The sequence below is a fragment of the Aythya ferina genome, assembly GCF_964211825.1.
Source record: "Aythya ferina genome assembly, chromosome: 10".
Lineage (NCBI taxonomy): Eukaryota > Metazoa > Chordata > Aves > Anseriformes > Anatidae > Aythya > Aythya ferina.
The window spans coordinates 12,251,651-12,267,397 of NC_140306.1; the positions used below are offsets into that span (position 1 = coordinate 12,251,651).

A 15,747-nucleotide genomic window follows, 5' to 3' on the forward strand; every position below is an offset into this window, starting at 1 on the left:
GGCCGGCAGAGCAGTTGTCTCTCTAGGACACAGAGGCCAGCTCAGAGAAGCTGGTTGTCCCCAAAGGGCAGAAGTGCAAAGTCTCAGCGCTGCCGTGGGAGATGGAAGTGAGGGAAAGGAGGAAATGGCGATTCCTGTTCGTGTTTTGGATTGACAAAGCTGAGCATGCGTTTTGACCTCTCAGCTGGCTGCAGGGGGACGGATGCACAAACACACACACACATGCACGCGCACGTGTATATATTTATAGGCACGCTCCCAGCGGCTCATTTTGTCCGAGGCCCTGAAGATGTTGCTCTTTGTCTTGTTCTCGCTCTTCTATTTCAGCCCATCTCTGAGCCTAAAAATCTGCTCCTTCAATGTGAGGTCTTTCGGAGAAGCAAAAATAGCCAGACCTGAAGTCATGGATGTCGTGGTAAAGGTACGTTCATTTGCCTGGGGGATACAGATGTGGAGCTTTGCAGGGGCTTCTTATCCACTTAATCTCGCACTTCATTTATTCATACTTGAATTTCAAGTAAAAGAATGAGTGAATAATTGAAACCATTTATACTGTTAGAGTGAAAATCAAGCCTGCAGTTCAGCAGGGCATTCACAGTTATTTTAGCTTGCGTGAGAGTATAACAGAAACAGCATTTGCTATTTCCTTTGGAAATTGAGTTAGGAAAAGGATGAAACTTTTTGTGCACGGTAAAAATAGCTTTTGCTTTGAATCCACAGAGCTTTGTTTTGCAATACTCTATTTACCTTGCTCATGTGCTAATCATTCTGAAATATTCTTGCCTAATTAAGTGTATTCTCAAGATAGCAGAATATCATCTTGGAGTGTGGTGCAAAACTGAAAAACCTGAGTGCTAATTTATATAAACAAAACCTCACCAACTTGCTAGCTCAGTGGCAGCTGAAGAGAACTTTCCCATTTGAGTGGAAGGAGCCAGGTTGGGGACTTTCAGCCTGGAAGCACCGTCCGTGACACCACGGTGGCAGAGGACATGGTGCAGGTGCTCGTAGCATGCCCGTGTGCCCCAAGCTGCAGCAGGAGAGGCTGCTGCTCTCTGTGCTTTAATCCCATCGCTGTGAACAGCTGGAGAAGAGGGTTTGCTGCAAAGAGATCAGACCTGCTATTTGGGACTGTCTTTACTACAGCCAGTGCTACGTGTGAGATAAAATAAATGATGGCAGCATATGCATTTGCTACAGTTTTATGGGATGAAAGGGACTTTTTCACACAAATATCACCCGCAAAATTTGAACAACAAAACCAGCTCACACTGACCCTTCTCTGCAGCCCCAAAAACGCTCTGCTCCCAAGTTCCCTCTCCCAGCTCCTGCGTGGGCCGGCAGCATCACCAAAAGGAGAAGGGCTTTAATCACTGCCCGCCTCCAGGACCCCGTGGGCTGTGCTCCTTCCACAAAGACTTCCTTCGCACCAGTAACCACTTCTTTCTAGCCTCTTCCTAACCCTCCAGGCTTGCTTCTGCTCTTTCCTGTTGCAGATCATCTCTCGCTGTGACATCATGCTGCTGATGGAAATAAAGGAAGCCAAGAACAGGACGTGTCCCCTGCTGGTGGAGAAGCTCTCTGGGTAAAGCGACGTGTTGTGTCCCCAAGGCTGGCACAGGGGAGGGCAGGAGGCCGTGTGGCCAGGCGGGCATCCTTGTGCTGCACACACCAGCTCTGACCACAGCCTGGGCTGGATGTTTCCGAGAAAAGCTTAAAAATAAATAAACCTCACAGCAGGCAAGAATTGGGCAGGATGCTCGGTCTGTGCCCACCTCTAAGACGAATCTGTCTCTGTAGCCAGGCAGCTGGTGTCTCTCACCCGGGGCATAGGCGCTGATGTGAGACCCACGGGACATCAGCTCCTCTGCCTTGGGCAGCACGGCAGTGAGCTAAGGCATCCCCTCTCCTTCCAGCCAGACGAAAGGGCAGAAGGAGCAATACAGCTGCGTGGTCAGCGGGCGGCTGGGCAGGAAGACCTACAAGGAGCAGTACGCCTTCATCTACAGGCAAGTGTGCTTGGCAGTGGCAGCACGCCCACCGTCGCCCTGCCCTCCTGCAGCATGGGGATGGAGCCATGAGGACCTCCAGCAGCTCTGCTATTCCACTGCAGGCAAAATCTGGTATCAGTGAAACAAACCTACCAGTACCCTGACACCCAGCCCGGGGATGAGGATGCCTTCTCCAGAGAGCCCTTCATCGTCTGGTTCCAGTCGCCAAAAACCGGTGGGATGCTCTCAGAAATGTGTCCTTCTGCTGGTAGCAGGGCTGGGGTGGGTAAGGGGCAGCATCCAAGCCCCTCGCTGCAGCACCTGCCCCTCGGCAGCCCCAGCTCTGTCCTGCACTGGTGGCATTTGGGTCTGGAGCAGGTTTGCAGCAGCATGGCACATCCTCACATCCCCAGCTCGGCCTCAGCGCTCGTGCTGCAGATGCTGCAATTACCCAGCAAGCGCCCTGTGATGTGCAGCCAAAGCAGAAGCTGTTTCTTCTTTCAGAAAAATCTTCTGGCTTCCAAGCCAGTCTCTTTGTGATTCATCACGTGTTTAACCATTATATTATTTCCTTTTCTTTCGCTTTGTTTTTAAGCTGTCAAAGAGTTTGCTGTAGTCCCTCTGCACACCACACCAGAGATGGCAGTACGGGAGATCGACGAGCTCTATGATGTGTATTTAGACGTAAAACAGCGCTGGGACACCAAGGTTGGTGCCACATACGTGTCACTATAGCAGCTCTGGGACTCATTCACCCCGCACAGTACTCAGAGCCTGATAACCTGAAAACTGTTGACACCGAGCCGCAGATTTTGAGCATCTCTTTGACGTACGTTCATTGAGGTCTCCACCTTTTGACCAGTAAATGTGATCCCTGGTAAAATGCCTGCCCCTTCTCTGGCTCCCAGCCAGGCAGGGATGGAGCTGGGAATGGCAGGGCTCATCCTGAGCAGCACAGCCATCAAAATCAGGAGCTCTTTGGTAACTACACTATAGCAGAGGTGCAAAACCTCCTCCAGGAACACTAGCATTTTTTTTCCATACTCTTTTCTGCTCTTCCATTAATGGCGTAGCGTGTGCTTCCCTAGGATTGTGAAATATTTAGGTTTTTCTTCTTATGGGGGTCCAGATCAGTGAAACCTCCCCTGCCACCAGCACTGCCTCTCCCCTGTGCACCCCAGCTCGGCACAGGCAGCAGCAGGCTGGGTGCACGGCCCCTGCCAAGCCCCAAATTGACTGCCTTTGAAATCCCTCCTGCCTTGCAGAACTTTGTCTTCATGGGGGACTTCAACGCCGGGTGCAGCTACGTTCCCAAGAAGCACTGGAAGAACATCCGGCTGAGAACCTACTCGGAGTTTGCTTGGCTAATTGGTGACAAAAATGACACCACGGTGAAGAACAGCACAAGCTGCCCATATGACAGGTAAACAGCTCACAGCCCAGCCAGTCCCTGCACAATACTCACAGAAAAAAAGAAAAAAAAAAAGTCATGGGAAGGCATCACAGACTGTCAGACAAAGCAAACTGCATTGCTTTGGGGCTGGAGCTGAAACCATCCCACCAGCAGGGAGAGTTGCAGCTGCCACGCTGCAGAGGGGCCTCAGCTTTGTGCCATGGTTTTGTGCTGAGGTTCTTGTTATCGTAGTCATAATCTGAAGGGACAAACACAGAGCCTTGTTCTGCACAGCTGGTGCGATGCCTCACCCTGCCCCGGCACATGGCAAGTCCTGCTGGGGCAGGCAGCTCCCTCGGCAGGGACAGGGCATGCAGCAGCTTGCTAGAGTGCAGGGGCAGCCAGGACTTCAACCCCTTTAACGAGCTCCTGGATCAAAGCCTGGCTTTGGGACACGCCAGTCCTTGGTGGCTTCTGTGTCCAGACTCCTGCTCTGAGCTCTGTGGTGGGTTTTGATGCAAATCATTGCACGTTGGCTTCCAAGGCCAAGGTATTTGTGTGTCTCGCTGCCAAGGAAAGCAGTCGGCCAGCTGCAGCACAAAGCAGCTGCTGGCATCTCTCCGCAGCCAGCCCCGGGTGGGGACAAACCTTTTGTAGCTGTGCCTGCGTGGAGGCCACCTTCCTGGCCACCAGCACGGCTGGCGCTGTTTGTGGAACCAGTGCCCCATTCCTGTGCCCCTTGCAGGATCGTGGTCAGCGGGGAGCAGCTCAGCCAAGCCGTCATGCCGCACTCCGTCAATATCTTTGATTTCCAGGCAGCTTTCCGGATGACCGAGGAGCAGGTAGGCACAGCACAGCCCACGTGGCACCACCAGGTTCCCTCAGGAGGGTCAATGCCACCTTGGCCAGCACAGAGCCATCTCCCTGCAGCAGGGAGGTGCAGACACGGGCACAGTTTGGGCCATGCATCCACCCAAAAGTGATGCAGCGTGCATGTGTCCCCTCCCCAGCGCCACCAGGACCCCTCCGAATGGGGCTTGGAAGGTGTGTGGCTGCTCCCAGCACCCCTATACCTGTCTCTTGCAGGCGCTGGGGGTGAGCGACCACTTCCCAGTGGAGTTTGAGTTGAAAGCGAAGGGCGGCTTCTTTGACTGGTTAAAATCCAAGTTCTCAAAGAAGAGGAGAGGAAGAAAGAATCGCCAGGCAAAATCATGAGCATGCTGGATCTGCTCACACAGAGTGACAATACAAGGATGCCACCGGGGCTTTCAGCAGACCGGCATCGCTATACTCACAGCAAGTGCAATATTTAGCAGGAAAAAAAAAAAAAAGTTTGTTAAACCAAAAATAGAGTGTGAAGGTGATTTAAACCTTCAGGTTATTTTTCTGATTGTTATAAATAAATCGTCTAGAAGCAGCATGCTAGACTTACTGTACCAATTACCCACGTAAAGCAGTAACACAAAATGCTTCCCTGTGCTTTATTTGTAACACCCGAGGGGCAGAGACCCCCATGTTGGCTCCTCTGCTCCCTGTCAGCAGCAGAGGAGCTCGAGAGGATCTCTCTGCATCACGTTGTGCTTCAGGGCTGCCACTGACAGGACGCAGGGCTGCGTGTGGCACCTGGCAATGTGGAACGTACAAAACATCGCTGAACTCGGGCTGCTTGGTTGGTCTGCGAAATGCAGTCTGCTCACAGCGTCAAGGGCTTGGGGAAAGACAGAAGGAAAAGACAGATGGGCAGACAGCACGAGTCCCTTCCCGGCGCTGACACAGCCACAGGGCAGCAGCAGTACCACACGGGTGGTCGCACTCCCGTCCCGCTGCCAGGTGCAACCCCCTTCCTGGCTCGCAAGCCTCAGGTGAGAAATCTTGCAGAGCTCAGATGAAAGGAGAGCAGGATCAAAATTGCAATTAAAATCTGATTCCAGCACCCTCACATGGAAGTGAGCTGCTCCCCTTCTTCCCTCCCCCCCCCCCGCAAAAAAAAAGTCACTGCGGCCAAAAATTCTCCAATAAACCAGATTTTAACGCTGCTTATTTAACCTCAAGGCACAGCGATCTGCTTTCTCAGATCAGCCTCTATTTAGTGCAAACCCTGTCGCGCAGAAGACATCAGAAATGTGCAAATAATCCAACAGTTTGTGAAGGCAAATATTCACACTCTTTAATCCACGCCCCTCATTTTGTCTGCTGACCAGGGGAGGGCTGGCAAACAAGATACTCTTGTAGGGGAGGAAAACAGTTTGGCCTTTGTGAAAACGGCCTGTCTGGGGAGAAAGGATTTGAAGAAAGAAAATAAATCTGGAGGAGATCATGCCAAAAGGGGGACAGCAACAGTCCCAATTTTCAGTAGCAATTAATCTGAAAGTGATACAGCATTTCATAAGCTCCCTTGATTAATGTCCCAGCCAAGGCAAAAGGATAGAAAGAGCCTGATTTAGAACAAATATTTACATTGGGATTTTTATAGAAATGCCACTGTCTGGCTGACAGCAGCGATGTTTCATGTGAAGGTTGAAATCAATCTAAGTCTCTGGCCTCGCATCTTTGTCCACATGACGGATGCTTTCTGGCTTTCATAAAGAGGCAATGCACAAAGGAACAAAGCTCACTCCAGCAAAGCAATAATGGATATATTCAATCATGAAAAATATGTAAATATGACTACGCTTTACTGGAAAAGGTTTATCCTTATTTGCGACATCGAACATTATGCTTCATCCAGCATTTGAGAACGAGAGGCATGCTCAGACACTAATTGCTGCAGTGGCTGCAGCCTGGGGCATGGTGTTAGCAGATGGCACTCTGTGGATGGCACAGAGGAGGAGAATTTGAACTGCAGAGGGACATCTGCAAAGAGCTGCTCCTCTGCACTTTTGGAGGACTCAGAGCAGACAGGCAGCATCGCTTCATAACATTGCAGAGGGGCTGGGAGGTGCCCAAAGCTTGTACGGTCAGCACAGTAGGTCTCTAGATATATTCCCATGCTTATCCCACACATTCATCAGACAATACTGCAAAATATATATATATATATATATAAATATTTAACAGTTTACGCCTTCTCTGAATTTTCCACACCAGGGGATCATTACCCAGTTTTCCCAGCTGCAGAGATGTTTTTAAATAGTTCAAGCCTCTGGGATCCTGGATGCTCTGCAGCCAGAACAAAGCCCCTCTTTAGATGAAGGAGGCTTCTGGAGCTTTATTTACGACCAAACAGGAGTTTCACGCTAGAAATCAGAAATGGCCTGGGGAGACTTTGTCTTGCGCGAGCCAGGTCTCAGCTGAGGGCTGGGAGAGAAACAAAGAGGCTGTTCTGAGGCTGGAAGCTCTCCGCTTCCTCCATGAGGGCCTTGGCCAAGCACAAACAAAAAGCAGAGAAGGTTCAGCTAAACAAAAGGTGCCGAGCCCTTTGGCCCTGGGCGAGCATCGCCTGCCTCCCCTCAGGTACTGGCAGCTGGGAGAATGGGGAAATAGGTCCTGGTGGCAGGGAGAACAGGGGGACACTGGTACAAATCTGCACGGTGACCCACCTGGACACTGGGGGTGCTCTGTATGTCCCCCAGAGCAAACTGGGGCAGAACACACCATGTAGGAAAATGCAGTGCTGGGGGAGCATTAAGAAATGATAAATAAATCATTATCAATCAGATAAAACAAGCTGTCACATGCTGTTTAACGAACCGGGGTCAGCAGGGCTGGGGACTGTCCCCTCTCTGCAGCAGTACAAGCATCCCCAGCTCCAAATTCCTCCAGCACAGCGATACCCACATGCAGCACAGCCCCTTCTTTGTGTTTACACCCATATTTGTTTTGCTTTTCCAAAAGTTTAACTGTGCATGAATACAAACAGAAGCAAATCCAGCCTGCACAGCTTCCAACGCTCCTGCTGCTTCCCTGCTCCTGTGGCAAGGGGAGGCCAGCAGCCGGCACCAGTCACCCACCAAAGCCACACCAGTCATGGGGTGTGCAGCAAGCCCCCGAGCTGCAGCCCCAAAGCAGGCTGTGATGTGCTGTCACCCCAAGGGAGGCCAGCAGCAGAAATATCAGGGGCAGAGAAATCAGGGAGCCTGCTTTCTTGGTCATTAAAAGCATTTCCACGACCTCTGTAAGCCCCACGCCCAGGATAACACCGGTTCCTGCCTCCTCCAAGCCTCTCTCCACCCCTCGCGTGGGGAGCTACGCGTGCAATAAATATTATTATGGCCCCCCCTGGTGGCACCAACATAAATCCCGGTGCTTGTGGTGCTACAAATCCCAGTATCTGCGTGGGCCCAGTGCTATATGAACACCCACACCACAGCACCGCCTGCAAACCCGGCACGGGAAGGAGACGCAGCTCTGACCACAGAACCTCATGGACCTGTATCCCCACACACGGTGTCACGCAGCCCCTTCCCACTGACACTCCAGAGTTGTCCCCAAAATGGCCCTGCTCTCACCATGTCTGTGAATGAGCTGGTCACAAACCCAGGCCGCAGTTGGAAACGCGCTGTGGTGACCATTAGGAACCGGACCTACCCAGCTGAGGCAGACAGCGTCGGGAAACTGGGATTTTGGGGGGTCTTCCTGCTCAGCCCCCTGCCTTCCTGAGACGCGAGGCCACCTCTTCACCATCCCTCACCTGGAATAAAAGCATGAATGCCCTCTCTGTGCACTCTGGTTGTCTATCTGGAAGGAAAAACAAGGTTAAATGCTTCATGTGTCACGTTAAATATAGCATCTCAGCTGTCGGCGTTTGCACGGTACCTTCTATTAGGCAGAAGGCAGATTCATAGGCGTTAATTTACATATTGGCAAAGGAGACAGAAACCTTCAGTGAAATGCTCTGCAAATGCTGGTAGTTGGACTGGGACCTCCTTTCTGTGCCTCCGAGCTAGGAGGGGGCTTGGCCCCAGCTATTTTCAGTGACGCCAGATGCAAAAATCCCCCAATTCCCCCCAAAATCCTCAGGACGTTGCTGTCAGAAAGAAATATCCTCGTAACCCCTCAGAGCAGGGCCAGCTCCTCCACAGGGCTCAGAGGACTCACAGGCTTCGAGCTCAGCGTGTATGTAAATATTTGCAGTACCAAGGTCCTGCAGAAAGGCCGTTCATCATAGGAAGGAGCTGTCAAACATACCTCTGGGTCCTGCTAAATTATATTTGGCCTATCAATTTTTTTTAAAGCTCACATATATTAGCCTTTCATTCGTGTTATATAAAGAATGCACTTTAAATTCAGTCAAATTAATAGCGACACAACCATAAATCCAGCCTGATCTCGTGACATTGCCAGTATTTTTTTCTGAGCGTGCAATACGAATTCACAGCTCTGGAAACGAACCCTGCAAGCCTGGGAAATGCAGGGAAGCAATGGAAAAGCATTTTCCCAGGCGGCCCCGTGGAAGCGGGATAACACACGAGGGATGTCTGGCAGCGAGGCTGTTTTGATGCCCTTCTGAGAGAGGGATGTGCCAGTTGGTAACACAGCCTGCCCTGCTGCCCAGCTCTGTGCCCTGCCCTGTGTTAACAGTCTCACTTCAGCATCCCAGCTGCTGCCAACTTGATGCCTGTTTGTACCTAATCTCTCTGGGCAGTCTTTTAAATGCACTTAGGACATAGTTTGTTTCCTTTAAGCAAGACAAGTGCATTAAAATGCAGCGTAAAAACAACAACAAAAAGGCAAAAATAAAACCAATTCAGTTTTAAATACATTTGGAAGCTAAAGCTGCCCACAGAATAAAACAACTGGAAACTTCACAATCTTGCTTTCCACAGAACGACAATTAGAGGGGGAAATGGTTGCAGGGTTTGCACAATCTGAATAAAAACAGTCCTGCTAAGCAACAGCCCAGCGATCTGCACTGCCAACGCACGTCATGAACACCACAACAGCTTGATGCCTTTTGGGGGGTGCAGGGAGACCCATCCTGGACACACAGGGTACCCTGCACAGTCCCAGACCTGGCACAAGCTCCATAAAAAATAAGGTGGGTTACCTTTAAAAACAAAATGTATATTTAAGGTCCACAGAGCTGTCCTGCTGGTGGCCTGGAGCGGGAGCAGGGAGCCGGGCCTTGAGGCACTGCCACAGGAAGCCTGAGGTGACTGAGGAAAACACATCCCAAGGCCAGCAGGCAAGAGGCTGTGAAGAAGCCACACTGTGGCACTACACACACGTGCTTAAAAACCAGCCAGTCCGCTCAGACAACTGGAATTAAGCACATGTGTGGCTGCCTACAGAATTAGGGCCACCTGGTACCTGAGGAGAAACAATGCAAGTCCTGCTCGGACAAGCTCTGAAGAGCCCCCACAAGCCACGCAGCCTGTGCTCTAACCGGACTGTGCCAGGGCCCTGCCAAGCCTTGGGTTTTCCCCTAGGGTTTTCCCTGAAAAGGATGCACCAATTTGGGCCTACACTTGTGGGCTGCCACAGGGCAGTGGGCTTAGAAAGGATGTGTCCTGTTCAGCTCAACCTGCAGTCCTCCCAAGCAAGACCCCAGGGCATGACAGGAAGGCGCATGGCAAGAGGCACTGGGACACCAGTAACCAGGCACACTGACATCCCAGCCCCACTGCAGCCTGCCTGCCATGAAATAACCCCTCAGACAAGCTAATGATCCCAGCCCATCGACATCAGACAACTCTCCTTAATTCCAGCTAACATGATTAGACCAAGTGGTAACAGGCAAAAGGAGGCCTGGCAAGAGCAGGGCAGTTGGGTAACACTGGTTACACAGGCACAAGCCTCTCAGGTTTACTCAACCTGACAGCTATATTCAGGCCTTTTTTTTTTTTCTTTCAAAATTTTAAATAGGAGGTTCAAGCTGACACAGCACAAAGCTAATGAAACGCAATTAACTACAAAAAGGAAACAATCTGATAAACCTGGGGCAGGAAAGTCCTTGGCAGCAGCTGCTGGCCTGCTGCCTCTCGGGTTTCAGCGGTGCTTCCAGTGGGAGCTGTGTTTGGGAAAACAGCTGCTGGTTTCCATAGCCATGTGCTGGAGTTGGCTGGCCCAAGGTGCCATGCCAGGAGCCACTTTCTGCCAACAGCCCCATGGTGCTGCTGGAGAGCCCCACGGATGCCACTGGCAGGAGCTGCTTCACCACTTTCTCTGCTCTCCAGCCCTGCTGATCCCCACCATCACCGCAGTCTGTGCAGAAAGACCTGGCACAACACAGCCATGTCTTGCCATGCTGATGCCGTGGCTCAAGCTTTCACAATATGTTTTGGTTTAGCAACAAAAAAAGTGAGGTTACAGGAAAACACAGAATGGCACCAAAGTTAGGCCCAAGTTTTTAGATGCCTCCTGCATGGCTCGTGGTCCAGTGGTCACTCGGCATGTCTGGAGCTGCTACACACTGTAGGTTTGGTTTGGACTTCACGGACTACATATGAAAAGAACCCGGTGTTGTTTTTAACATGCACATTTTAATGAAGCAAACATTTCTATTTAATAAGTTATAAGATACAATTTTACAATCCTGCATTTTATTCCAGTTTATTTTGTTTTCACTTCCTAGTTTACAATGTAGTGAGCATTTCACATTAAGGCACAAAAAAGCACAGTAAAAAAAAAAAACAACAAACAACCGTCCTTTCTTTCCCAAATCAACTGTGCTCAAGGGTAGTGCATCCACAAGTAACTACAGAACTGTAAGCGTGAACTTCTCCATAGGGACAGACAGTGACATTTCAACAGGTTTTCAACAAATCCTATCTTCTCCTAATCACAGAGTTAAAGCTCATTTGGAGAGTTTTACTAAAGCCCCAGCAGCTGACAGCAATTCTGATACACACTTGGAAAGTAGTATTGAGTAATCCAGGACAAACAGATAAGTTACAATGGAAGTTTTCACTCCTTGACCCTAAGCATGAATCCCCCTCACAGCACTGAAGGGAGTTTTGGAAGAGATGAGCATGCTTCGGGCACGTCCTTGGACTGAGATATAATAAAACAGTTTGCACCAAAACCAAGGGTTTGTTGGTTCTTATTGCCATTGTGTCAGCGCATTTACACACCCACCCGCCCTCCCACCTACTACCCAAGTACAGATGTGGGTCTCCATGCCCAGGAGGGGTTTGCACCATCTCACTTATTGCCTGCCCAGCAGCAGCCAGGGAAACTGCTGTTTCCCTTCACCATTATACTGCTGTGCTCTGACCTGCGTGGATTTTGGGTCACTCAGATGAGAGCTATGCCTGGCTTGGCAAGCAACGGACTTTATTTAATGCAGCCGATCTGGGAGTTGTTCTTAAAAGGAAAATAAATCAGTAAGCATGTTGGAAGTTACCTGTAAAGCAAAGTTTTAGAAATTTCACCAGAATCCCGAGCTAATTAAAAAACGCATTGCTAGCATCACGGCCAAAAAGCTACCTGTATAGATTTACAAAGCATTAACATAAAGGCTGAAAGCTCTCAGGGAATAATTTTAAGTCTGCTTTTGGTCTGCTATAAAAGATAAACTTTTCCTAAATGTAAACCATTAGCAATGCATTTTCAAAAACATTTCAAATTTGAGTGGTAAAGCCACTTTTAGTAGCCTTTTATTATGTTAAGCATTAAAATTGATCAAGTATACAAAGGCACCTATTATAGTACCAGTTTTATCTCATTTCTTTACAGAAAAGAATTTGAACTGGGGACAGCCCAAGTCATATTCCATAACTAAAATGTAAAGTCTCCAGTCAAATAAAATCAGTAGTTAAGATACCCAATTACAAAGACAAATTCCAGTTTTCAATTAACATCTAAAGTCTTTAACATCCACAAGGGAAATTAGTGTCTAGTTATCCACATGATTCTCCAAACATTGACAGTGACCTGGACAGTACTGCAAAAGTACAATTTGAGGAGGATATTAAATAGATTTACATTATGTTGATAAGTAGAAGAGAAGTGAAATGCTTGTAAAAAACAAAGTTACAGAATTTACTTCTGAGTGTATTGAAATGTGAGCCGTGTGTATCTAGATACTGCATTTTGCAACAGGACTGCACCCAGTATAACTCTACATCTGAATTGCAAACACACAGACTGACTCGGATGTGGGTTGGGATTAAGGAACAGTGATATGGAAGGGACTCCCAGGAATGTGCTCGTCGCCCCACTTCACCGCCAGGACGTAGTCACCCCTCTCCTTGACGACGTAGGTCACGTTGTACTGATGGCTGCCCAAATGCTTGATGGATACTTCTTCACACGGTATTGTAGGCCCGTGGACGCCGACTAACAACATATTTGAACCTAAAGCAAAATAACAGACTGTTAGCATTCATGAACTTAAGCAAACAAGCGTGATGACTGTACCACAACATTAGTTCCATAATATTACTACCAGATTTTGTTATTTTAATTCACAATTCAGAGCAGTAATCTGAGGTATGGCTAAATGAGTTTGGTTTAAGAGGGGATTTTATTTAAAAATCCTCAGTCTCATAGAGGCAAGAGTTTATTTGTGCACTTTGCCGGACCTGACATGCTACCATTATCTAATTACAGCACAGGAGAGTTTAACACTGTGAAACAAGCAGGCACTGCCTCTCAGGTACTTGCTCACAGGTCAGCAGCAGCCTGTCATCTGCCCCCCACAATGCCTGCAGGTGGTGATCAGCACTCACAGCTTATGGGAGCACCTTGCACTACAGGCTGCGATGCACCAAGAGGGATGTTTAAGCTTAGCAGCCTGCCAGTTCTCATGCCATAACCCCATTTTTCTTTCAGGTGCTCCTGGCTAAGAAAAGCCATTTGGAGAGGGCATGGAATCTTTATAACCTCTTAAGATTGATTTGGTGAGCACCATGTAGCACTTAGAGTGTTGTGTTTTTTTTTTTTACAGCCAGATCAGCACCTCGAGCTCTGAATTTCAACTTCACAAAATGCTGATTTACAGCTAAAGCTGAAATCAGGTCTCAGATTGCTGCCAAGAGCTCTCATTAATTCGTAGCTGCCAGCTCACAAAGTCATGCTCTTCCTCTTTCCTAATGCAGAGTTTGCAATTAACTGAATGATGTTTTAAAGCAAAAACCACCCAGCTCAGACACCATAACATACAGCTGGTTCCTATACCCTTACCTGCTTTGCTGCAGTCCACAGAAAAGGAGCTTTTCTGACCCACAAAAGCCTTTGAGAGTCCTGCTCCCCGGGAAACCACTTTGCTGGCATCCGAGGTGGATTTGGGAATGGCACTATAACAGGTTTCAGTCGATGACCTTGTCACTGACTCTACCATGATGGAAGAAGTTTCGTTTGCACTGCCTGGGCTGACCAGTCGCTGTCCTGGAAACAGAAAAGACTTCTGAGACTCAGATTCACCCCATCTGAAAGGCATTTAGAAGGAGGTTCTGAAATCCTCCTAGTGACTAGCATGCATTCTGCATCCAAAATGCATTTTCAGAGGAGCAATTTCCTTCTTCGGTATTTAAACCAACATCTTCCAGTAACACTGGCAACAATCCCATCCCAGAGCCCTTAAGTGGTTAAAGGACCACAGGAACTTCAGGATTCATTAAGCAAAGCTGGCCGCTGGAGAAGAGTTAATTGTGCTCCAATCACCAAAATGCCAAAAATGGCTTGAGTTGGCAGAAAAGCAGGTGCAATTTCGCAACAATCCATTTTGAAAGCAGAGCATGTCCCAGCCCGGGGGAGTGCAGTCCCTACCATCTGCCCCCCGAGACCACCACCACGTCTGGGCACCAGGAAGGATTCCTCTAGCTTGGGGCAGCAGTAGAGACGAACTCTAGCCTATGCTTCAACACAGCACTGAAGAGAAAGAGCTCCTAGATGTAAAACCAGCCTTCCTCACATCATCTGAAAGCCCCTCGACACTATGGCCCTTGGTCAGGCCATGGCAGCACCAAAATGAGACCAAGAGGAGCATCATTTGTGCTGTAAGTCTCCAGGTTTCAGGGGCTGGGGAGGAAAAGTGGGTAAACAAGTCGTATTTCCCCACTGCCAATGCAACACCTTGGAGCTAGGTCAAGATCTAGCACTTCCCCTGAAGATGTTTTACAGAGCTGAGCTGGCGAGCTCCATGACTGATGCTTCTGCAGCCCGCAGGAGGTTCTCAGCATCTCCCCAAATCCCTAACCTAGAGTTTGGAGGTGATGAGGAAAAGAGTTTTTTGCCTCTCGTGTTTTTGGGCACCAGGCATCTAACCCTGACTGCTGCGCTATCTCACAGGGACATACTTGCTGAGTGACACAAACTACTTCAGGCACGCAGTAAATACTGGTTAGCTTTTTACCTGTAACCTTTGCCTTGAAGGGGCTGCCCACTATGTGGTTAGGTCCACCATATTTAACTCCAATTAAATAGTTTCCTGGAGCCATGGGTGTGTACATGACTTTGTAACCTTCTGGAGTTTCCTGGCAGTCCATTTTCACCTTTGATGGCCCTTCAATTGTAACAGAGAGGGTACCTGGACCAGCCTTGGTCGTGTTAATGAAAAACTCCGACTGCAACCCTAGAAAGACGTAGCACAGTAAGACACACTCTTCCTCACAGCCTTTGTTACAAAAGCAGCCTCAGTTATTAAATAGGAGCTGGTGATTTGATGTAATGGACAAGAGAGCCCTTCAGGACCGAAAGGGAAGTGTCTCGGCATCAAAAGGCCGACTTAACGAGGAAAGGCACAGCTCTTTAAACGAGGGCCTTTCTGCTGGGAGCTGGAGCCCGCACTGAGGCGAGTTCCTTCGTGTCTAAGCTCAGGGAAGTTCAGAGCCGTCCCACCACATGGGCTGTAAATCAGTGGTGAAGGGCCCACAAGAAAGCCTGAGAGACGACAAGGGCTGAGAGGTCTCCTGGAGGAGCCGGGTGTTTGAACTGCTCTGCAACAACACTCCAAGCAGTTTGTGGAAACAAAAGCTTGTTTAATTACAGCATCTGGCTAACAGAGCTGAATTACTGCTCTTAATACTAAGCCAATGACACAATGCCAGCAGCACGAGAAGAATTTAAAAGTGAGGCTTTTCAGTCCTCAAGTAATTTACTGTCAAACTGGCTTCAAATATTTACGACCTTTGGTCGCTGCATCAGACGCTGCTGACAAGGAATAAAGGGCTCGAGTGCCATCAGAACCAAGACAGCTATGGGAAAGTTTACTACAGAGAGACTGAAGCATCTACGTGTGGTGGCAAACCCGGGGAAGTTTCTAGCCTTTCTGCACAAGCTGTGTTGCAATGCTGGAAGAGCCCAGAGCTCCCAGAGGCACCGTCCCCGAGCACGGCAGCAGGACGCCTTACCAAGGAGGCCAGGCAGCCAGCTTGCAACACGCACTGCTTAGCCACAGAGAGGTCCTGGTGCAGCCCCGTCCCCTCCCACACGCTGCTAACAGCAAACAGGCTCTGCCAATTAATGCATCAGAAGCTGGAG

The 15,747-nt window shown here is 49.2% G+C and overlaps 2 protein-coding genes and 1 long non-coding RNA gene across 7 annotated transcripts in view; 1 reads left to right on the forward strand and 2 right to left on the reverse strand.

Moving 5' to 3' along the window:
* Positions 1-177: 177 nt before the first annotated feature.
* DNASE1L3 (deoxyribonuclease 1L3) lies at positions 178-4,804 on the forward strand. Its single transcript, XM_084531201.1, has 8 exons — positions 178-421; positions 1,497-1,585; positions 1,917-2,009; positions 2,114-2,226; positions 2,587-2,699; positions 3,257-3,414; positions 4,130-4,226; positions 4,471-4,804. Exons 1-8 carry the CDS (start codon positions 290-292, stop codon positions 4,597-4,599), a joined length of 924 nt encoding a protein of 307 aa, XP_084387327.1. The 5' UTR covers positions 178-289; the 3' UTR covers positions 4,600-4,804.
* A 1,614-nt stretch (positions 4,805-6,418) lies between these two features.
* Positions 6,419-9,564, reverse strand: LOC311442258. The gene is made up of 3 exons (XR_014696538.1): positions 9,371-9,564; positions 7,833-8,061; positions 6,419-6,681 (listed from the first exon to the last, which is right to left on the reverse strand). It is a non-coding gene; the product is annotated as an uncharacterized lncRNA (long non-coding RNA).
* Positions 9,565-10,785: 1,221 nt separating this feature from the next.
* FLNB (filamin B) overlaps positions 10,786-15,747 on the reverse strand; it is an 85,262-nt gene continuing 80,300 nt past the window's right edge. For 4 of the 5 annotated variants that reach the window (XM_084530377.1, XM_084530380.1, XM_084530379.1 and 1 more), the window contains 3 exons: positions 14,621-14,839; positions 13,450-13,653; positions 10,786-12,621 (listed from right to left, as the gene is read on the reverse strand). In XM_084530377.1, the coding sequence (XP_084386503.1) occupies positions 12,434-12,621; positions 13,450-13,653; positions 14,621-14,839 (611 nt within the window). In that variant the 3' untranslated portion in view covers positions 10,786-12,433. The remainder of the gene's footprint in view (positions 12,622-13,449; positions 13,654-14,620; positions 14,840-15,747) is intronic. The other variant, XM_084530381.1, reaches the window with a different exon arrangement.